Source organism: Ranitomeya imitator, chromosome 6 (genome assembly GCF_032444005.1).
Source record: "Ranitomeya imitator isolate aRanImi1 chromosome 6, aRanImi1.pri, whole genome shotgun sequence".
NCBI classification, from domain to species: domain Eukaryota; kingdom Metazoa; phylum Chordata; class Amphibia; order Anura; family Dendrobatidae; genus Ranitomeya; species Ranitomeya imitator.
In genome coordinates this window covers 369333359-369358121 of record NC_091287.1, presented here as the reverse complement: position 1 = coordinate 369358121, position 24763 = coordinate 369333359, and the positions used below count along the sequence as shown (strand labels likewise).

General features: G+C 41.0%; 1 protein-coding gene across 1 annotated transcript in view; it reads right to left on the bottom strand.

The window, feature by feature from the left end:
• Positions 1-24763, bottom strand: part of LOC138642673 (cadherin-19-like) — a 225822-nt gene that overhangs the window by 16782 nt on the left and 184277 nt on the right. The window contains exon 10 of the mRNA XM_069730990.1: positions 5697-5814. Within this exon, the coding sequence (XP_069587091.1) occupies positions 5697-5814 (118 nt within the window). The remainder of the gene's footprint in view (positions 1-5696; positions 5815-24763) is intronic.

The following is a 24763-nucleotide window of genomic DNA, read 5'->3' as shown; positions in this document are numbered from 1 at the left end:
TCCCATAGAGGTGGAGCCGCATATTCATGACTGTAATGAGCGGTAACTGTGACCGCCCAATACAGCAAGAAGATGCAGCGCTGGAAGAAGCAGGGACGTGCAGGGACCGCGCAAGGATTAGGTGAGTATATGGGGAGGGGATCCCTGAAATTGCACAATATTCACCGCTCCTCATTCTGGTGCGGCTCTGTCTTCAGCGTCCTCTAGCTGTGACACTTAGGTCAGAGGGCGCGGTGACGTGGTCAGTGCGCGCCCTCTGCGTGAACGTCAGTGCTGAAGATGGAGCCACACCGGAACGAGGAGCAGGTGACTATTGAAAGTGCCGGGGGTCCTGAGCGACGGAGAGGTGAGTATGTGATTTTTTTTATCGCAGCAAAAGCACATGGGGCTAGTGACTGTACGGAGCATCTTATGGGGCCATAACGTTTGTACAGCACTATATAGGGCAAGTGACTGTATGGATGATCTTATGGGGCCATAACGTTTGTGCAGCACTATACGGGGCAAGTGACTGTATGGATGATCTTATGGGGCCATAACGTTTGTGCAGCATTATAAGGGGCAAATTTCCCTATGGAGAATCTTATGGGGCCCTTATTACCCTTTATGCAGGAGTATATGGGGCATATTTTAATATGGAGCATCTAATGGGCCCATCAAACTTTATGAAGCATTATATGGGGCTCCTGATTCAATATGGATATTCAAAAACACTTAACCTACTGATGTCTCAATTTTACTTTTATTGGTATCTATTTTTACTTTTGAAATGTACCCGTAGCTGCTGCATTTTTCACCCTAGGCTTATACTCGATTCAATAAGTTTTCCCATTTTTTTGTGGCAAAATTAGGGGGGTCGGCTTATACTCGGGTCGGCTTATACTCGAGTATATACGTTATATAACAAGTATAAATTGCACACCACAGTTGGAATCAATATGCATAGGGCTCATGAGAGTGTAAATTATCCAAATCCACTAATATCCAATGAAGTGGAATGAAAGCATACATAAATGTAAAAAAATATAAAGAGTAAACCAAAAAAGTTCCAAAATAGAAAATAAATGTACCATAAATAGGTGTCACCAATGCAGCCTGACAAAGAGGTTATAAACAGGGAATTAACAATTCTCCTCTGAGGAAGCCATGCACTTTATGGCGATATGCATGGGGTTACTCTTCCTGCTCCTACCTTTGCATTTACACCTTATAGGGTATCCTAGTGTGATCTATTCTTGATATTTTGTGTTTTTCATACATCTCCTCTCCTATTGTTACAGTACTGAAAGTAACCACACTGAAGAGACAGCATGACAAGATATTTCTGACCACAGATTGGTGCTTAACCACCCCAACTTGTGTTTCTCCGATACATCTTAGAATGGCAATAAGTGATATAATTGTTGATGCCAAAACTGCTAAATGTGTTGCTGGCTGATGTGGCCCTAGACCTTTGTAACAGGCAGGCAGGGGCATTGTTAGGGTCAGAAAAGATCAAATGCCCAAGTCTCAAGACAATTGTTTTGAGACAAACTTGCCCCCAATTTCTAACACGACAAAATAGTCAACTCAACACATAACACAAATAGTGAGTACAGTAAATATAATAGATGTTTTTTACAGTCCTATCATACACAGTGATAACTCTGAGCACAGATACTAGCAAGCAATGTGCGGGCTCAACATACTATTAGCCAGTACACAATTTTGATTGGCCATTCATGCAGGAGCAGAATGTTCCAACATCATTAGCACATCTCAGGAATGTTAACAATTATTTCTTCTATTGGCACTGAGACCTCCACTGATCGCCTAATTTTGTTTCCCTGGGAGTTGATTAAACATGTTTTGACCTCCGTAATGTCTTTTTAATGTCCGAATGATTTTAATTTTTAACCTATTTTATAAGGTTGATATTTAAAAAATGACTTAAAAATTTCAAAAAATTTTAGTTGAATAGTTTTCAAAACCTTTTATCTTTCTCACAATCCTTTTCAGGGTGTTACCAGGAAAAAAATCAAATCAGATGCAGTAACAATAATACCCAAAAACAAAAAGAAGGTGAGTTTGTAGTTTCAAAAAATTGATGCAATTGTGCCAAAACCTGGCAGGTACGTCATTTTATTACACCAAATAACGGCGGCTAGGCATCTTTCATTGAGCTTGAATGTAATTAATTATTTCACAAAAGACAATGGATTCTCGGAAGTCTGGCAACAATTTAGATGAACTTGGACATATGGGAGTACAATTTTCATGTAATTAGATGGTTGAACACTTTTTTTGGCATACAAAAGGCGAACTTTTTTCATGCTGATTGCCACAAATCAAATCGGAGATTGTTCAAATCTATGTGGAGATGCTAAGCTTCATTTACATTGAATGATTAAGCAGGGAAAACAGCAGAAAATATATAGAGAGCCACACCTAAGGAAATTTGAATAAAATTTTTTTGGGAAACGTCTTAGTAGGACAAAGGAACACTAACGATCGAGAAGTAGCAAGCACACTAAAAAATGCAAGAGGATAAATAGTTAATTAGTATAAATTCTATTTTATAAAAAATCACCTCAATTGATTCTTTTTCAAATCTAAGTGTGGGAATTTAAAAGTTGAATATTTCTTTAAATTTATAATCAAACATACTTATATACAGATGTCAAGCGTAAAACTTGAGTCTTTATTCAATGAGTTAATCAGACATAAAACAGAATGGTGAGCAAGGAAGTCATTTTATTGCTTCCATTAATTTTTATGTTAAGAATTCTAATATTTTCCCCAGGATTTTTACTTTTATGTAGTGTGCACATTTTTGTTTCCTATCAGGAAGTTATAATTGTCTCTTAAAATAAAAAGTACATAAGTCAATGAGTTCACATGGGACACATCAAATAGAATGAAAAGAACTTAGATATGTGATTGTAGAATACCAATATATATGCTTTAATCTTACACAAAAAAACTGTATCTGTCAATCAATCTGTGTATCAATCTATCTATCTATTCCATATCTATCTATCTTAGTCTGTCTATCTATATTTTCAGAAGCACATTAAATAGGTTGTCCACTGCTCAGACAATCTCTACTGAATGCCTATATTTCCCTCGTGTAACGTAATAACAGCTATACTCACCTCCAATGCGGACACCATTCCAGCTATGTCGGCATCAGCTCTTTCACTTCTTGATTAATATTTTTATGTCATGCTATCCCTGTAGCCAATCAGCGGCCGCTTCAATTTCAACTTTTTCAACCAAAATTAACAGCAGCAGCTCTCAGTTCTACCAGGTGTCAGATTTATTCAAAATAAGTGAAAATGGAGCAGCTGCTGATTATGTGCAGGGCTCACGTGACATATCAACATCGTGAGCTCCATGAGAACAGACATTGACATCACTAAAATGGTGAGGGCACCTGAGATGAGTATAGCTGTTATTATTTTACATGTGAAAAAGGTAGTGATTGAGAAGGGATTGGCTAAGTAGTGGACAACCCTTTAATGACCAACATCAAAATAGCGGACATCATGTTGGACATTACCTTTGCAAATGAGAGATGAAAAGATAATTGAGAAATCTTTACTTTAAAGGATGGGAGCATAAAAGTTTCAATGAAGCGTGTGAGGTGATTCATGCTGCCTGAACTCTATTTAATAGAGACAGACTTACTCATTAAATAATTTCCATATTTGAACCAAAGTAAAACAATATAATTCTAAGCTGATTAGTCCCACTTGGCTTTGCTTGACTGTCATGTTTACAGATTAAGCAATAAGGTATATATAGAATAGTCTAAGTTAACTATTTTTCAACGATCAAACCTATCCTTATTAGAATCTTTTGTCTAAGAGCAAGATACACAATGGCAATAATAGCTACTCTATATTTCACTCATTTGAGTAGTGAACAAGAATATATCTGTAAGTGCAAATATAAAGAAGGAGACCAGGCTGTGGGTACCTCTGAGACACAGGGTCCAGAATGGCCGAGGCTGCATCCAGTGTGACAGGGGGGAAGGAAATGATAATCGGACAGGACCCATGACCTGAAGAGAGTAGGCGTGGTAAGCAGGGGGAAGACAGAGAGTTTAGCTTGGGAAAAGGCAGAGGGTTCCCTCCAGAAGAAAGAGAAGACAGGCACTGGCTGTGCTCTGCAAGGGGAGCTGAGGCATGGAGCAAGGACCCAGGAAGGGTACAGAGATGGCTTCCAAGTATCAGTGGGCATGCAGAGAAACAGCGTGGTGTGAGTACCCAGGTACCAGCGGGTACAGTGAGGGACAAGTGCCAGGAGAACTATCGTGGTGCATTCAGTTAACAGCGGGTGTGCAGTGGGGCACACACCGAGCAGGGCACTACACTTCGGCTCTGCAGATTTAAGGACTAGGTGCTCAGCGGGCAAAACTGGTGACCGCCTCCTGCCTCCAGAAGTGCGATCGTGTGTTAAGTGGAGAAGCCTGAAAATGTAGTGTTGATCTCCACCGGCATTTCTTCATTCATCAGACTGCAAGCAACTAAAGGACAGCGGAGTCACGATGAGTTAAATTTGATAAAAAGACTGTTGTGTTGAATAACAATTACACTGTTTCCACCTGTTTCCCCCTCCCTATAATCTCCCTGCGAGGAGTTAATTATTGTTCATTAAACTGCATTTTTGTTAACCCTTGATCTGCGCTTCTGCGTTACTGCATCCATTCACCTGCTTACACAAACACATCACCAACCCATAATATGTGTTTAAGCTGGAGTAGGTTTCTCAACCTCAAGAACTCACATGCATTTCTACATGAGAAATGTTGTCATATGTACTTACCTGACCAGTAAAAGAGCAGAGAGGAATACCTATACTCTCAATGGGTGATCTGAATACCAATCACAAATTATCGTACAAAATCATAAGCTGAAATGGGTTGTTCGGTTTAGCACTACAAGTCTGCTGTCATTCTATGTCTCTCTATGTGACAGAAAAAGTGTGAATCCTCACAGCACATGCACTGCATGCTGGGAGTTTTCTCTGTTGTCATTACCGGGAGCAGCGGCATGTGACTGCAAGTATGCGATATGCATACTCCCGGCCAGACAGTTTCCTGCCTTATGCAATACACTTGCACCATGCTTTCCAGAAGCAGGCTAGTCATATTCTGTCTGGCATACTTCTGGTCATGTGATCACTGTTCCCGGTGCAAGAGTCGGAGAATCCTCACAGTGTGCAGTCTGCATAGAGTGACTTCAAACTTGACGTGTTAGGCTGGACAACTCCTTTAAGATGCAAAAGCAGCCTTATTTATTTTCATAATTTATCATTCAAGTACAGTCAATGCAGTGGGTTCTGCACTCGGATATCCCTGTACATTAGTCACCTGTTGAGTAAGTTCTCTAAATGGCTAAATTCAGACTTACATATATAAATTCCCCAATATTGACCATGATGCATGGACCAGCCACACGTCTTCTGACTTGAACTTGGCAGCCACATGGGCAGATTTGAGGCTGTCAAATTGAGGTCAGGGACCTACGTTCAGCCGTTTCTTCATGCTCTACACTCAGGTTGTGATATTTAAGGTGCCGGAATTTGACCTGAGCCTCGTGACACAGTCATTATCCTTTACATGATGTGAACCTTTGAATAATTAATTTACTCATCTGCATAATACATTTATATGTATACACAGTTATATATAAAGTAATAAAGGACATTACCTCGGTTGTCTGTGATAATAAAATTTGTATTGGTTGATTCCTGTGGAGGTTGAGTAAAAGAGAATGGGTAGCTGAGATTTCGTTCATCCAGGTCTACTGCGGTTACAGTGTGCAGCGGCTGAAATAAAAATATGTTAGTACCATTTGCATCAACCTGAATAAACTGAACACAATGCTTGTAATTAGGGAAGAGCTGAAAACATAACACATTCAAAGAAGTAATTAAAAAGAGCTAATCGAAAATATGGATTTAGCAGGTAAAGTAGCATGAATGTTGCAATTATACATTACTTTTGGACAATGTAAAATGTGCAAAAATAATTTTGAATCTCTAAAAAAAAAATGATTTGAATCATTAGATTGACATATATACAATGTGTTTGCAAACTAATGCCTAAAATCATTTGAGTGCTTTAGCAAATTGATCGGGAACATGTGCAATTTTCTTTTCAATTAGAAAACATGCATGATGGGAAATCAAATGGATAATTCTTATTCTTGCCACAAATACAGCTTGTTCAACTTTATTTAAATCCCATAACCAGGATTTTGGGTTTTTTTGAACACTTTTTATATTCATGACAACATTTAAAATAGTAAAGATATTTCATTGACTGCTGAGCAAATGTTGGCACATAAAGATATTGGTGCAGACTTTTTAAAAATGTCTAAAAAAAAAAATTAATTATTGCCAATAGCAACCGATCATAGTGCAGTTGTAATTTTATGACTGCTATGAAAAAAAAGATAGCTGGGATCTGACTGAGTGTTACTGATTCTGCTTGAAGAGAATAATATTAAATTCTGTACTAATATGCATTTGTTTGATGAATGTACTTCCATACTGAATACACTTGTTCATACCAATCATCAAGATCTGCTGTTGATAGCTTTCTTTGCAATCGCTGACAAATAATGTCCTATATGTGCTCGATTGGGGACAAGTCTGGAATGTAACACCTATCTTTCTCCTGGGATTATAGTGTCACTCACTGAGCAAATCTGGGACACCTTCGGTCAGAAATTACAAGGGGAACTGCCAGCAATGGATCTGGATTTTTTTCATGTCCAAGTGCATAGTGTGGTAGAACATTCCTAAGTCAACTATTAGTAACCTCATTAATAGCATGTCAAGTCCTTATGTTTCTGTGCATGGCACTCATAGTAGATAATGAATAGTTTTCCTTTCTTCACAGTTTTCATATCATTAACATGATATTAATAGCATAATGTCATTACTTTTCCTTCTTGGGGTTGCAATTTCAGCTTAGAGGAGTGTTCTTTACTTGCACAACTTTTGCATTACTTTGTAATAATTTCAAGCCACATCCATTGAAGGAGTTACTTCAAGTTCATTCTTTATTTTATAACTTAGGGTAAAAATCAATAGATATGAGAAACAAAACTATGACTCAAACTGCACATGAAGATGTATTCCAACCTCGTGTTTACAGTAAATATATGAATTGTGTGCAGCAGATTATAACTTTTTTGGAGCACGTTTAGCCAGCACATACTCTCTTGCATTACTGGTGCTAAATAACAGGGCGAGAGTACAGTGGGTACCGTAAATACATTGAAATGTAATTTTAAAGTATACAATCAAGAAACACTTTTATAAATGTGTAAATAGGATTTATCTCAAGACAGTCTGCTTTTGCTACAAATCTTTTGCTAGAAATGAGTATCTCGAGTCCATATAGATGTTGACTCTTATTCACTTAGTCTAACCTGAGGAATTACTTTTGGGGTAGTCCATACCTGCTCCTGGGGGTATAGAGAAAATAACTCACAATCCCTTGGAGTCCACTTGATAGTTTTGTCAAATGTCAAATATGTAGCAACCTAGAGGTCCATATTATCATGTAAGGTGCTTAAAAACATATCCTTTCCACGTAAACTTTTGTATACTCATGTGGCTTTAAATGAATGTTTGAAAATAATATTCAGGACCTTAACCACTTTGAAACACGTTACAAAGGTAAAAGTAGAAAATCAAAAGCAAGAATACTTTCAAAAATAGAAAAGTAAATAATATATTTGTATCAATTAACAAAATGCAAAGTGAAAGAAGAAAAGAAAAATCTAAATCAAGTCAAAATTTTGTGTGACCACCCTTAGCCTTCAAAGTAACATCAAATCATTAATTCTTCCAAGTACACTTGCACATAGTTTTACTGACTGGATAGTGTGAGCTAGTGGTTGACATGGTGCTTCTGCTGCTACTAGCGACTACCACATTCCTACCCTTGGTGTATATATTTTTAAACTTTGAAATTACCTTGTTTATTGTTAGTGAAAGTTTTTCTTTTACCACACATTTTTTACAATGATGTAATATTTTTTTGACAATCTTTTCAAACCCATTTATGCAACCCCTGTCAGAAAGGAAGTAACAAGAAATTCTAGGTTAGCAGATGCAAAGCAAAAATGGGGCAGCTGGCCACAATATGAGTGGGGAGTGTATGGTTGTCAAATTAGACTAGTAAAACTGGTGCGCAAAAACAGACATGCACAGTTAATTGTCTTTTTGTTTTTTTTAAAAATCAACCCTCAGAAAAAAAAATTGACAAGACTGAGTTTCAAAGAGCATTGTTTTAATCCCATAACATGAAAGTAAGGTTAAAAATATATCTTTCCTTGAAAAGTCTTCAGTTTTGCTTAAATTAATTGATTAAAAAAATGACTACACCCCACAAAGTCATAGAAACATCTTCTCTTTCAACATACAGTACTACACATGTGAATTCATGATACCATCCGTGAAATGTAGTTCCCCGACACTAGAAGCTCTCCTAAGGACTCTGACATCAATGATTCACAGTATGTGCCAAGTATTGTGATAAATTAATTTTTCTATTGGTATCATAAATTCACAAATGTTCGGCTCTATACAGAAAGAGAAGATGCAACCATTCCCTAGGTAGACATGCACTTTTCCAACATGGCGATCTAAAACACATGTTGTTGTATTTCTGAAGGAGAACAGGGTGAAAGTGATTTAGTGGCCAATTAAGGTCTCCTGTTGTGAATACAATTGAGCGCCAATGGGTATCTCTGAAGCAACATGTTGAACATTAATAGATTACAGTTGCGTTTGCAGAACCATGGTCCAGTGGACATATCAGAATCCCATGGCACCTGGATAGTGGCTCTAGGAATCGTTTCTTATTCATTGACATTCCAGTCTCCTTCTCATTAGCTGGCATTGTGTCACGCTGTAAAGATGACACTTCTACATTCTGCAAATCAATTTGCAAATCTCAAATATGTATGAATGCCTTATTCGGAGATTACCAAAACAGAAAAAAATAACACTTAAAAATTGTCTGAGTTGCTGGAAAGAAGTCTATTGCTGTAATATCCATTAAAGGGTTCCTTATTGTCCACTACGCATTTCAATGCCATGATGGCATCTATATCAAGTGTAAGAAAATAAAGAAACTTCTTATTGCAGTATGATGCCTTTCAAATACTAATCCATAATTTGTGCAAAGTGTGGGATATTAATTTTATAACTTTTCTTGTTTTGAGTTCTTTAAATCTATAAAATTGTGTGTTTTTTACAGGTTTGAAAAAAGCCAAAAATGTCATATTTTAAATGTGGTCTCAAAATTGTGAACCACGTAACATATATAATTTATATATTTATGTTTTCAAGTATCATACAATCAAAATGTTTGAAAATAAAAAAAATGAGAAAACTGTTATTATACCATTCTTCCATAAAAGCTAATTATTTTGTACATGACAACTTCATTTAAATGCTGATTGAATAGTTTCCATGCTTTTGACATTCAGAGTCAGTTTGATAGACATTATACAGAGTCTTGCTAAAACTAACATTAGAAAAAGAAAAATGATTTACCCTCAAGCAAAATTTAATTTTGCTCATGTAAAAAATTGACAAATTGTGTCAACAGTTTAAATGTATTTCAGGATGAAAGTTGAATTTTATTTTTATATTTGATAAAATATATTGAATCTCCTGCATATAGCTGCACTGCAAATATCACTGATTACTCTCATTTAAATTTTTTCAGAAATTGAATACGACTCAGACGTAGGTTCAGTTCAGAAATATTCTTTTTTTTTACCCTTGGGTGCAACAGAATCAAACATCAGTCTTGCACATGGACAACACATGGAGTAACGCTAGCCTATGTGCCACTATGACTCTAACTGAGCTCTGTGTGGAAAAAAAGCACAACATGCACTATTCTGCAGGCAAATAAATAGCAGGCAGTTGCTGCACTCGTCCGCTCTACTATTGAGCACACTGAGCTGCACACAAAACTATGGAGGACATAACTAACTTTCAAAGGTCACATGAACTTTACCTTACAGTATATACTGGGTTTCAAACAGTGCTGGTTGTGCTATGCAGTCACATAGTGGCTAGATTAAGGCATTTATCTAAGTAAAATATTACTTAGGCCTCATTCAGACAGCCATCTTGCATATACAGTACTTGTTATATAAAATTTTTTTTAAAGTATACAACACATGCCCAGTATAAACTGTGGTGCTATTCACATGTCCGTGTTTTTTCATGGACCATGTGTTTGAGCAAATCATACAGAAACATAACCTTTTTTTCTGGTATCATGGATGAAAAAGGCCAATACATGTTTAGTTCACGAAAAATAAGTGCACAACGCGGATAGCATCAGTGTGCAATCCATGTGCTGTCTGTATAGGAGAAGCTTTATAATTTATTAATTTATCTATACATTAGTGAAAAACACTGATGAAATTGATGGTGAAATGGACACATGGACCATACACTGATGACACACTGCAAAAAAAAGTGCAATTCCACATTTTTGTTTTGTTTTGCTATTTTACCATGTTCACTAAATGCAAAAACTGACCTGCCATTATGATTCTCCATGTGATTAAGAGTTTGAAGGTACCAAACATGTAGAGGTTCTTTTATATTTAAGTGGTGAAAAAAATATCTAAAATTTATACAAAAAAAGTCATAATTTTCCAAGACATTTAGAGTTTCCATTTTTCGTGATCTGGATGAGAGCTTATTTTTTGTGTGCTGAGCTTACATTTTTATTGAAAGCATTTTGGTGTAGGTGCGATCTTTTGATCGCTCATTATTGCATTTTAATGCAATGGTATAGTGACCATTGACTCGTTATGACATTTACCAATCAGATTATTTATTTCTATATTGATAGAGTAGGCCAATCTGAACATGGAGATAACAAATATGTGTATTTTTTATTTGTTTTAGTTTGAATTGGGCAAACGAGAGGTGATTTGAACTTTTATATTTTTCTGTTTTTTTAATATTTTAAAAAAAAAATGCTTTTACTTTTCACTTGCTTCTACAGTTTCCATGGGAAAACAGAAGCTGCAATCATCAGATCACTTGTGCTACACAGAGCAGGGCTTCAATCTTGCTCTATGTAGCTAAAATAATCAATTGCTATCCTGCAATGGTAACCAAAGACCCTGGGTTGTCATGCCAACCAATCAATGACCTGTGGTTTTGTGACATGGGTGCCAATGGGTGGGATTAGTGACGTGCTTCTTGATCATAAGTGCTTGCACTTTACAGATGATAGAGAGGATCTTGATGATCATAAGGGCTTAAATTCTACAGGTGAGGGAAAGAGAAGGATATATATCTTCTAACTATAAGGGCTTTTTCACATGTCTTGATATTTCCGGTACTGGAAAAAACAGAACCGCAGATATCCACGTCTGTGTGTTTGTGTGTTTAATACTTGTGGCATACATGTGGCAACCATGTGCCGCATCGGTGTGACACGCACCAATGCCTAGGAGTCAGTAGTACTGTTCGTTCCCTAGGGCCGGGTGTGAAAGACAGCTCATATCACTGTCCCCTGCTCACACTGTGATTAGCGCTAGCAGAGGATAATATTGAAAGTTGTATTCAACTGTTAACATCTAGAGCAGGTGGTGGCTGATGGTAGTATTCATCAGCCATCTGCACTATAAATAAATACATTTAAAAATGATGTGTAGTTCCCTTGTATTTTTGATAACCAGTCAAGCAAAGCTGAGGGCTGCGGGCTGGAACCCTCAGTTGTCAGCTTTAGCAAAACTAGTTATCAAGAATAGAGGTGACCCATTGGCGAATTTTTAAATTATTTAAATAAATAACTTAAATAAAGGTGTGTTGTTCCCCTTCATTTTTGACAACCAGTCAAGCTAAAGCAGAGAGTTAGGTGTGGTATTCTCAGGCTGTTAAGAGGCAATGGATTGTGCCCCCTGCTAAAAATTGAAGCCTGCACCCTCCCCAGAATAAACACATCTATTAGATGCGCCAATTCTGGCTCTTCCCTCCTGCCCTGTGGTGGTCGCAAGTGGGGTCCATATTTTTTGGGTTGATGGTGACATTACACCCATGGCTTACTAATGGAGAGGCGTCTATAAGACGCCACTCCATTAAAAATCCTAAAATTATCTTGTTAATAAACACACAGCCAGTAAAAACTATTTTGCTTGCAGTAAAAACAAAATAGTTTTCATTTTTTATTTAAAAATAACAAATTTATATGTATATAATGCCCATTCCACTGAAGCCCTCCTCTCCTGCAATAAAACAAAAATAATAAACAACTTTATCCATCACCTGTCCGTCGCTCATAATAAATGTCTGTGGATAAATAGTTTTCAACATGGACGGTGCCAAGATGCAACCATCAAGGCTGAGAATCACTGAGGAATGAGCTGCCTCAGTGACCAGAGGTTACATCATCAAGGTTACTGTGGGTCATTGAGGCTACATTTCCATCCAGAGCCCTGAACTGCGGTGACCTCAGCACCATGAGAAAAAGTCAGTGAGTTCACTGGAGCTCAGCTCAGTGAGTTCACCACAGTTCACAGTGAGAAATTTCTATAAGATGCACAGATTTGGTTGGAAAATAGGTGTATGTGCCGCCTCGGGCAACCATTTTCCTAAAGCTCACAACAGGCTACTGAATTGAAAAGGGACTCCGTCCACAGCGCCGACTTTTAATGAGCATCCAGGCACTGTGGCATTGCCACACTCCAGCCGCCACTGGCCTCCTGAAGCAGCGACCCTGATTCCTGTGACCCTCTCCACCATCATGGACTCTCCCCTGGTAAGCTGACTTTGCATTATAATCCGCAACCCTTTTTCCTCCCAAATTCGGAGGAAAAAGTAACTTATAATACAAAAACATATGGTATATGGCATGGAGCGTTCTATAAATTATAACATTTTAAAATTTTTCAGATTGAATATTATTTGTTAAAAACTACCACCAAAAAAAGAATTAAACCCTGATCAAATAGCTGTATAGTATGTACTAAAAAGTGGTACTAGTAAATGCTACAGCTTGTCACCCAAAATTAGTTATAGAGCTCCATAAATGAAAAAAAAATACAAAGGCTATGAAAACCAGAACATAGTAACAAAAATAGACCTTTTTAAAAAAGTACTTTCTTGTTCAATACTAAAATAAACCAGACAAAAAATATATAAATGTAGCATTGACATGATCGTTTCAACCCACAGAATAAAGATAAGATCTCAAATACACAGATTGGTGAATGGTGTTTAAAATTGCATAAATAAACAAAAGAAGAATTGATGTTTTTTGCCTACTAGAAATGTAATAAAAAGTGACCAAATTATCACATGTACCACAACTTTGCACCAAAGAGATATAAAGTTTGTAAGGCAAAAATTAAACCCTCATTCTGATTTGTTGATGGACAGTTGTGAAATGTTTAGCCGTCAAATTATGATGACCAACAAGCTATGAGTGAATTAACTGTTCAAAAGTAATAATAAATGAAACAAAATAAATTTGGTATCACCATATTTGTATTGAGTCTCACCCAAATAATAAAATTGTTGCAGAATTGTTTTGTTGTTCATGTTTCTTTTCATTAAGAGTTAAAAAATGTATGTTAATAAGATATAACATCCCCAAAATGATGTCAATGACAATCACAGCTTATCCAGAAAAAAAACAAGCCTTTATATTACTATGTCACTGAAAAACTGAAAAATGTTGTAGCTCAAAGAACACAACAATAGAAAAGTTTAATTAATTTCACTCACACAAAAAACAATAAAAAAATGTCAAACTACTTCAAGCTTCATCTATTAAACATTAAAGCATGGAAAGCATGACAATGGCACATGGATGACGGAAAGCATGACAATGACACATGGATGACATTAGTATGCTATCCATTTTTTCTTTTTTTTTAGACCCATTAAGTTTATTCTTTAAAAATTAAACAATTGAACAGCACCACAAATGTCTTGATACATGTTCTTCACAGATAAAATGGGTTGGTGAAAAATTGGACGCTAAAATGAGACCTAACTGATATATCAGCAAAACTTTAACATTAATTTGTAAAAAGTGCACATATAATCCAGGAAATTGATGAAAAAAAGCCTTTAATACATAACACAATAGCAAAACAGATTCCTGTAAGTTATTTATAAATTTCAATTGCAAAAGTTGATGTTTGATGTTAGAACAATGATAACAAGGTTAGGTTCAGCTTTTAGAAAACTTCAGCAGCTGTGTTATTGATTGGATCACAATCTAATTGCCATGAATTGTGTTATTTCAGGACTCATTAAACTGGAAGCTTTGGAAAGAGAATTTTAAAACCAAGATCTTTCCGAGAAATAAACAAGTAAACAAAAATGTGACTTCAAATGTAAAGCCCAATATATCTTAATGTTATTAGATATTCATTTATAGTTCCATTAATTTGTGGTGCTGTTGAGTTTTATACTGTTGTTGTTTTAACTTTCTCGCTGTTTCTTTTTTTAAGGAGCTTGTTTTAATCTGTTGTAAATGCAATTTGAAATTTGACTTTTACTGAGGATAAAACATGCATATTAAGGTGCTAGTTGCCGGTACAAGGCAAAATGTCACACGGTAGTAAAATTCTATGTTGAAGAAGTAAAAGCTTTTGAAAACAAATTTGCAAATTCCCAAAATCTTACAATGTTATTTGGCAAATAACTGCTACAATAATAAATGTTATTTTATGGAAATTTGATTTCAGACAAAGTATGTAAATTAGTTGTATCCTTAAAGGCAATCTGCCAGGTGGGATACTGTTTTTTACCTGAAAATATAAGATTAAGCACACGGTGGCACTAACTGACAGCTGGCTTTAGATGGGTGCACCCTAGAGCTAGCTGTCATTTTGTGCCAAGGCTTACTTGCAGCTGCTACTTTCAATGCCGTGAGTGATGACTGTAATTGCTCTGGGCACACCTTCATGACTAACAGCTGGTGGCTTCTTGGAGAAATAAAATTTTCCCCCTGGTGCTTCACTTTAAATACAGTGGCCAAGCACCGTCATAACGCCAATAACCTGTGGATTAACCATATATCTGCAGATTAATAGCATTATTAGGTGTGAAAGCTTCTCTTTAATTCTTTGGTAAAAAACACCAGTAAATCTATGTTCACATTGTGCTTTACTCTCACTTCATTGGCTCCATTGGGGCTTATTTAGGAAGTCCTAGAAAATGGGCTGACCCGGTCATTGACTGTATTGATGCAGATTTAGTCACTGTGATCTCTGTCAGACATTATTTTTGTCTTTAGCCACGTATTTGAGGTAGACACCAAAATGCAGTTGACCATGTTATGCTGACACCAGCAAAAAAGGACAAAAATTATTTCCGAAACAGCACAAAGTGACTTTGTTTGAATCATTATGGTCAATGGCCCAATCTTGTTTTCCAGGGCTTCAGATGTAAGCTCTGATGGAGCCATGGCATTGAGGGATATTTACAATGTAATATAGCCTTAGACTGCATTCACACATAGTGGAGAGGGTGCATTTTTCCGCTGCAATCATGGTGAAAATCCAGCACTTTTACTGAAATTTTTGAAAATGAAAGGGATAATAGTGCATCAAAGAAAAAGATAGCAATGCAGATGCAACATGTGAAAACAAACGTAGGCCATTTTCACAAGTCCTGATATTTCTGGTACCGGAAAAAATGGTACCGGAGATATCCTTGTCCATTTGTCCATGTGTGTGTACTATGTGTGGCACACATGTGGCAACCATATGCCGCATATGCTGTGTGCCGCATCAGTACCACGCAGAGAACCATCGGAGAAGAAGTGCTATGTAAGCGCTGTTCCCGGCAGCTTGCTGAGGCTGGCTGTCTGCTGGTGAGTAGAGGATAATGCTGAGCATTAAAGTCCAAAAGACAGCAGGTGGGGGCTTTTGGGACTGTTACCACCATCATCCGACACCTGCTGTCGCTAATAACAGTGACAGTAGGTGCGAAGGATGGGTGTATTCCACAGCCGGCACCTGTGATCGTTCAGAAATAAATGAATGAATAACCCGACATGTGTTTCCCCCTATTTTATTAACCAACCAGACAAAACTCACAGCTGGGGGCTGCAACCCCCAGCTGTCAGCTTCATCAAGGTTGTTTATCAAGACTAGAGTGGTCCCTACACTGTTTTTTTAATTATTTAAATAAATAATTTTAAAAAATGGCTTGGGCTCCCCTCATTTTTGACAACCAGCCTTGCTAAAGCTCACAACTGGGGGCTTCTATTCTCAGAATGGCAAATGGCCATTGATATAGGCCCCCAGCCTAAAAACAGCAGTTTGCAGCTGCCCAGAAAAGACGCATCTATTAGTTCAATGAACACATGAGGAATCACTGCGTGTACAAAAGGGTGCAGGGCTTTGGCCGGAGTTGCGTCCAAAGCGCTGCATATTCGGAATGTGGAAACATACCCTTATATTTAAAAATATTCCAAATATACCCAACAAATTATAACTAAAAATATTACAATTTTATCAAACACTGTTGACACTTTGAACATAAATGCAGCCAAATAACATATGACTATGTATCATTCATAGTATATTTTTCCCCTGCATGAGTTCTGAACTCTTTAGTGCCAGCTGCAATATAATTTTTTTCAAATGGACAGTTGAGATCACTGAATTAATCTGTAGTGATTTGATTTTAAGACAATTTTCCTAAACTGGAATAGTTTGCAACTTGTCTTACAAGTTAAAAAATAAAACTTGCTTAAAAAAATAAAAAAAATACCCAGCACCATATCACACGCTGCTGAAGAGTCACACATTTGGCTAATGATATTAGGCACCATCATTTTATACCTTTATAGCATAGGGTTAGGAGGTCAGAACGCACAGCTCAATGCAGGTAGAGTCATAAAATGACCAAAATTGGATTCTGTTAGGCCCTTTTCACACATAAGTTTTTGCCGTCAGTCACAATCCGTTGGCTCAATGGATCAACGGATCCGTTGTAGATTGTGAACAACTGATGCTATGGATTCGTTTTTGCTGCTACACTACTGATACACAATATAAAATGAGAGAGGTGGCAAGTCTGTGAAGAAAAATCCAAAGATTCTTCATAAATTGCAGTTAATTTTGCTAGTAAACAAATATTTTGTAACCTAGGCTTTAGTGATATAAATCACAAATCTCACACAATCTAGAAATTTAAAATCAACCACACAAAGTATGTGTTCTTAAAAATTGTCATTCTTGTATACTTCTATTTTGTAGTAGTCAGATTTCAGACAGATATGTGCCACATGAATTGGAAAAGTGAAGAGAGCAGCGCTTCCACGGGTGAAATTAAAGCGCTATTTCTTTATACTGTAAAACCCGACATACAAAGATAAAAAACTGATGCGTTTCTGGCGTCCCAGACGCCCTTATTGAAATGGCAATGGTCCTGTTGTAAAGAAAATACAGTCAATCGCAAAGAGGCTGAAAATAACGTGTAATTAGCAGTTATGCAGGAGCAGAGAACAGGCAATGTAATACAAAAAGCAACCAATCAGCACAAATATAATAGAGATCTATCAAAAATCATCTATCAACAATTTCATACATATGAAGTGTTTTGTTGTCCAATTTTAATAAGAGACATAGAACATGTATTGCTCTGCTTAAGATGACAACTTAATATATAAAAGAGATCATTCCTATAATTCATACCTTGGGGATGTTTGCTGTCTAAGTTTAGTGTCCAAAATGCCTCTCACAGCATAAGGCATTTTTACCAACTTCCTCCTCTAGGGGGATGTGGCTTCTTTCTGTACAGCAAATATCTCCAAGTTATGAATTATAGGAAGAATCTCTTTTATATATATTAATTTGTCATTCTACGCACAGCATTACATGTTCCATGTCTGTTATTAAGTTTGGACAGCAAAACACTTTATTTGTATTAACTATAAGATACATCTTTATTATATACAGCTCTGGCAAAAATCAAGAGACCACTGCAAAATGTTCAGTTTGTCTGATTTTTCTCCTTATAATTATATTCTTGAGTAAAATGTAAATTGTTAATTTATTCTAGAAACTTCTGACAACATGGCTCCGAATCTCCAAGCACTAAATTTTGTATCTTTTTTTCTTAAATGGAGAAACGGTCAAAATTAAAAAAAAAACAGTGCTTTCAGACCTCAAATAATGCAAAGCAAACAAGTTCATAATAATTTAGAAAAAACAATACTAATGTTTTAACTCAGGAAGAGTTCAGAAATCAATATTTTGTGGAATAACCATAATTTTTAATCACAGCTTTCATGCGTCTTGGCATGCTTTCCACAAGTCTTTCACACTGCTTCTAGTGCAAAAATGTAAGCAGTTTTTCTTTGTTTTGATGGCTTGTGACTATTGGTGATACTAAAATGCTCGGATGTTTGTTGCTCGGGACGAGCAAATTGGAATACTCGGGTACTCGACCCGAGCACTGAGCCCAATGTAAATCTATGGGAGACCTGAGTATTTTTACCGCGATCCCCCTGGGGGTCCTTCTAAGGTCTTAAAACGTCTGAAAATGACGCAGGAAAGATATATATCTTTGTACCGTGTTAGCCAGTAGATAGAAAATTATTTAGACATGAGAGTCCTCAGTGGTTGATACCTTTTAATGGCTAACTGAAAAGATGGTAACAAATTGCAATTTGTTCCCATCTTTTCAGTTAGCCATTAAAAGGTATCAACCACTGAGAAATCTCACGTCTAAATAATTTTCTGAAAGTGATGGAAACACTGCTCAAATAACAAGGGAACATCGTGGGGATCGCCCCTGGAAGCATTTCTGACTCATATGTCACAGCTGTGAACGATGTCAGAGTTTCACACCATTTTTACAGGCGCAGCAAAAAACATACAAAAACAAATGCAAAAAGGATTTTGCTGGGAAATATGTTAAGGGACATCTTTTCCAGGGTAATGAATTATATAAAACAAAATAACTAACCCCAAACATAAATGTTCCTCCACCACTTGGGCTATGTTCACACGCAGCTTTTTTTATTCATTTTTCAACTTTAGCATTGCTTTCAACCAATGCAAATGCATTCACTGGGTAATGTCATTGTAACATTTAACAACCGTAGCTGGCCATGTGATGTGTGACACATAAGCAGACACATCTTGTTTCATTTATGAAGGAGGGACTCTTAAAGTCACAGAGCTTAATTTTCAAGGGACATCAGATGGCATTAATGTTCTTAAAGGGCCATTAAACAGTGGGTCTCCTATATGTTATTGCCTATGCATTGAGTGGCTGGGCTGTCAAAAATTATGGCGCACTCCAATACCCCTTTCATGAGACGCACAGGAGGGCCTCCTGAAAAAAATATTGCACTGAATGCAAAGCCTGCCCTGTCCCAAAGTTACATGCACCCCAATAACTGTTTCTGCAGATGTACTTGAGGGCCCCATGTCAAAATTGTTATCTTAGAAGAAAGTGTGTCTCCCATACTGTTTTCTTATGCACTGAATGCAAGGCCTGCCCCTCACCAATATTACATGCACCCCAATAAGCCTTTCAGCAGACGTACTTTACGGCCTCATGACAAAATTGTTCCCATTAGAAGAAAGTGTGTTTCCCATACTGTTTGCTTATGCACTGAATGCAAGGCTTGCCCTGCACCAATGTTACATGAACTCTAATAACCTTTTGAAACCACGTACTGGATGGCCACATGAAAGAAAAGTTCACATTATTATTGTTTTTTTATTACCATAAATTTTGTGCATGAAGTGAATGCAAGGCCTGGCCGTAATTTGAATGCACCACAATCCCCCTTGAAAGAAATGTGGAGGAGGGTCTCATAAAAAATGTTCACATTAAAAATGAGTGCTTCACCTATACTTGGAATGCCCATACACTAAGTGTATGGAATAATAAACATTTCCCCCTGGGGATACACCTTTTTTTTATTATTTACAGGCACCCTTTCCAAACTATAGAGTGACAGTTGCATCACGGAATCCGTTCACCCTCATGTTCTAGTGGTGGTGCCTGAAGAGACGTGGAGAATGTCCTCATATGTCTCTATTACCAATTTAAAGGAGCGGGTCTCCAACATATTGAATGCCCATATACTTAGTGTATGGGCTGACAAACATTTCCCCCTGGGGGAGTAAATTTTTTTTTATTTCATATTAATAACGGCATCATAAAAACACCCCTGAGCAAAAATTGAGTGATTTTTGCATCACGGAATATGTTCACCATGGTGTTATAGTGGCTGTGGATGATGAGGATGAGGATAAGTAGGAGGATAACATCAAATAGACCAAATCTAGAAGCGTAAACAGATGTGTGGTTGTGAAGAGATGCATGAGAATACACCTCCCCAAAAAAAGAGAATGTATTAGGCCGGCCTCACACTAGCGAGTTTTACGGACGTATGAGAGGTGCAGAAAATACGGATTGCATACGGTACAGCGATTCTCTATGGCCCAGCTCCTATCTGCCGTATTTTACTGATCCGTATTATACGGTCTTCTACGGCTGCTGCGTTTGTCACAGTATTGCACAAAAAATACGACAATGAAAGTCTATGGGGGCCAGAAAATTACGGATTACACACGGACCAGCAGTGTGACTTGCGAGAAATACGCACCGGTGTTCTATAGAAAATCTGGCAATTCAGTGCGGTGTATAGTAAAATCACACTGACAGGTTAGAATAGAATAGCTAAGATAGCTAAGATAAATGTCTACACATAGTATACAGGAAAGAATTCAGAAGTGGTTTTAGTTCCATAAAGATGCGGTACATTCTGGTATCCTCCATTTTGATACAGGAAAGAAATTCAGAAGTGGTTTTAGCCATTAAAAGGTATCAACCACTGAGGACTCTCAATTCTAAATATTTTTCTACACATAGTATAGGGGTATACACATAGTATAGGGGTCGGCATGGCAGACAATCCATGCATGCTCATTGGCGCTTTAACAAGCACCACAATTATGACACCTATCCATTACACAGGGGAACAATTTGAAAAAAAATTTCTGTTGAGCTAGGTTTTTGAGCTGATTTATACTAAAATTGGCATGCTGATTCCAAAAATGTAGTCAGTTTTTTTCTAGCACGTCAAGTTTTTCCTACACAACTTACCTGCCAGAGAAGCACAATTGCACTGATATCTGTAATAAGACTTGTTATCTGATTACAATTCGACTCATATAGAGCTACGTGGCAACTTTTAAGAGTAGTCACAACTTTGTCATGCCTATTTCTTATATATTTCATTTTTTGTTCATATTTGTACTATTTAATAAAAAAAAAACACTTTTTAGCTACAGTATTTTACATAGTTTTGAGAAGACAAAAATCCTATAGTTCAAAAACTTGATGTGATAGAGAAAAACTGAGATCATTTCTGGATTCAGCATCCAAAAATTATTTAAGAACAGTTGTCTGACCTATCTCTTAAAAAATTGTGTTCCCCATTATTCCAATAGTATGACATTTTTTATTTTTCCTTTTTTACAGAACGAGAGTCTTCAGGTGAATTACCAGTATAATAAAACTAGCTATTGAACCCGTTCTACGCCCGGGTGGCGAGCATTTATATTAGTATATGGTCTCCATCCTGTCATGTGCTGCACCATCCTGCGTCCCCATCCTGACATGTGCTGCTCCCATCCTGCGTCCCCATCCTGTCATGTGATGCTCCATCCTGCGCCCCCGTCCTGTCATGTGCTGTTCCCATCCTGCACCCCCATTCTGTCATGTGCTGCTCCCATCCTGCGCCCCCATTCTGTCATGGGCTGCTCCCATTCTGCACCCCATCCTGTCATGTGCTGCTCCATCCTGCGTCCCCATCCTGTCATGTGCTGCTCCCATCCTGCGTCCCCATCCTGTCATGTGCTCCCATCCTGCGTCCCCATCCTGTCATGTGCTCCCATCCTGCACCCCCATCCTGTCATGTGCTCCCATCCTGCACCCTCATCCTGTCATGTGCTCCCATCCTGCACCCCCATCCTGTCATGTGTGTGCCCCCATTCTGTCATATGCTGCTCCCATCGTGCACCCCCATTCTGTCATGTGCTGCTCCCATGGTGCGCAACCATTCGGTCATGTGCTGTTGCCATCCTGTGCCCCCATTCTGTTGTAATGTGCTGCACCCATTCTGCCTGTTCCTGTTTCCATTCTGCCATATGTTGCTCCCATCTTTCTCTCTCCGGCTCTACTGCCCAAGTGCGGGTGGCTGTGCTGGGGGCGGCTATGCATGGCTGTGCTGGGGGCAGCTGTGCTGGGGTGGCTGTGCGTGGCTGTGCTGGGGGCGGCTGTGCGTGGCTGTGCTGGGGGCAGCTGTGCTGGAGGCGCTGTGCGTGGCTGTGCTGGGGGCGGCTGTGCGTGGCTGTGTTGGGGGCGTTGTGTGTGGCTGTGCTGGGGGAGGCTGTGCGTGGCTGTGCATGGGGCGGCTGTGCGTGGCTGTGCATGGGGCAGCTGTGCGTGGCTGTGCTGGGGGCTGCTGTGCGTGGCTGTGCTGCGGGCGGCTGTGCTGGGGGCGGCTGTGCGTGGCTATGCTGAGGGCGGCTGTGTGTGGCTGTGCTTGGGGCGGCTGTGCTTGGCTGTGCTGGGTGCGGCTGTGCGTGGCTGTGCTGGGGGTGGCTGTGCGTGGCTGTGCTGGGGGCGGCTGTGCGTGGCTGTGCTGGGGGCAGCTGTGCGTGGCTGTGCTGGGAGCTGGGGGCGGCTGTGCTGGGGGCGGCTGAGCGTGGCTGTGCTGGGGGCAGCTGTGCGTGGCGGGGCGGCTGTGCGTGGCTGTACTGGGGGCGGCTGTGCATGGCTGTGCTGGGGGCGGCTGTGCTGGAGGCGGCTGTGCGTGGCTGTGGCTGTGCTGGGGGCGGCTGTGCGTGGCTGTGCTGGGGGCGGCTGTGCGTGGCTGTGCTGGGGGTGGCTGTGCATGGCTGTGCTGGGGGCGGCTGTGCGTGGCTGTGGCTATGCTGGGGGGCGGCTGTGCGTGGCTGTGTTGGGGGGTGGCTGTGCGTGGCTGTGCTGGGGGCAGCTGTACGTGGCTGTGCTGGGGCGGCTGTGCGTGGCTGTGGCTGTGCTGGAGGCGGCTGTGCTGGGGGTGGCTGTGCGTGGCTGTGCTGGGGGCGGCTGTGCGTGGCTGTGGCTGTGCTGGGGCGGCTGTGCGTGGCTGTGCTGGGGGCGGCTGTGCGTGGCTGTGCTGGGGGCAGCTGTGCGTGGCTGTGCTGGGGCGGCTGTGCGTGGCTGTGGCTGTGCTGGAGGCGGCTGTGCTGGGGGTGGCTGTGCATGGCTGTGCTGGGGGCGGCTGTGCGTGGCTGTGGCTGTGCTGGGGGCGGCTGTGCGTGGCTGTGCTGGGGGCGGCTGTGCGTGGCTGTGCTGGGGGCAGCTGTACGTGGCTGTGCTGGGGCGGCTGTGCGTGGCTGTGGCTGTGCTGGAGGCGGCTGTGCTGGGGGTGGCTGTGCGTGGCTGTGCGTGGCTGTGGCTGTGCGTGGCTGTGGCTGTGCTGGGGGCGGCTGTGCGTGGCTGTGCTGGGGGCGGCTGTGCGTGGCTGTGCTGGGGGCAGCTGTGCGTGGCTGTGCTGGGGCAGCTGTGCGTGGCTGTGGCTGTGCTGGAGGCGGCTGTGCTGGGGGCGGCTGTGCGTGGCTGTGCTGGGGCGGCTGTGTGTGGCTGTAGCTGTGGCTGTGCTGGGGTGGCTGTGCTGGGGCGGCTGTGCGTGGCTGTGGCTGTGCTGGGGGCGGCTGTGCTGGGGGCGGCTGTGTGTGGCTGTGCTGGGGTGGCTGTGCGTGGCTGTAGCTGTGGCTGTGCTGGGGGCGGCTGTGCTGGGGGCAGCTGTGCGTGGCTGTGGCTGTGCTGGGGGCGGCTGTGCGTGGCTGTGCTGGGGTGGCTGTGCGTGGCTATGCTGGGGCGGCTGTGCGTGGCTGTGCTGGGGTGGCTGTGCTGGGGTGGCTGTACGTGGCTGTAGCTGTGGCTGTGCTGGGGGCGGCTGTGCTGGGGGCGGCTGTGCGTGGCTGTGGCTGTGCTGGGGGCGGCTGTGCGTGACTGTGGCTGTGCTGGGGGCGGCTGTGCTGGGGGCGGCTGTGCGTGGCTGTGCTGGGGGCGGCTGTGCGTGGCTGTGGCTGGGCTGGGGGCGGCTGTGTGTGGCTGTGGCTGTGCTGGGGGCGGCTGTGCGTGGCTGTGCTGGGGCGGCTGTGGTGCCTGTGCTGGGGGCGGCTGTGCTGGGGGCGGCTGTGCGTGGCTGTGGCTGTGCTGGGGTGGCTGTGCGTGGCTGTGCTGGGGCGGCTGTGCGTGGCTGTGCTGGGGACGGCTGTGCGTGGCTGTGCTGGGGTGGCTGTGCTGGGGCGGCTGTGCGTGCCTGTGCTGGGGGCGGCTGTGCTGGGGTCGGCTGTGCGTGGCTGTGCTGGGGTGGCTGTGCGTGGCTGTGCTGGGGCGGCTGTGCGTGGCTGTGGCTGTGCTGGGGGAGGCTGTGCTGGACGTGTAAAACACGTACCGCACACGGACATTGTCCGTGTGCAGTCTGTGTGCCGTACAGGAGACAGCGCTACATTAAGCGCTGTCCCCCCCACTGGTGCTGAAGCCGCGATTCATATGTTCCCTGCAGCAGTGTTTGCTGCAGGGAACATATGAATATTAGTGTTTAAAATGCAGATCCAGGTCCCCCCCCCTCCCACCCCCGGTGCGCCCCCAAAGGGGCGGAGCCGCATATTCAGTACTATAATCGGCGGCCCCACGTGACCGCATACAGGAGAGGCTGCGGCCAGAAGAG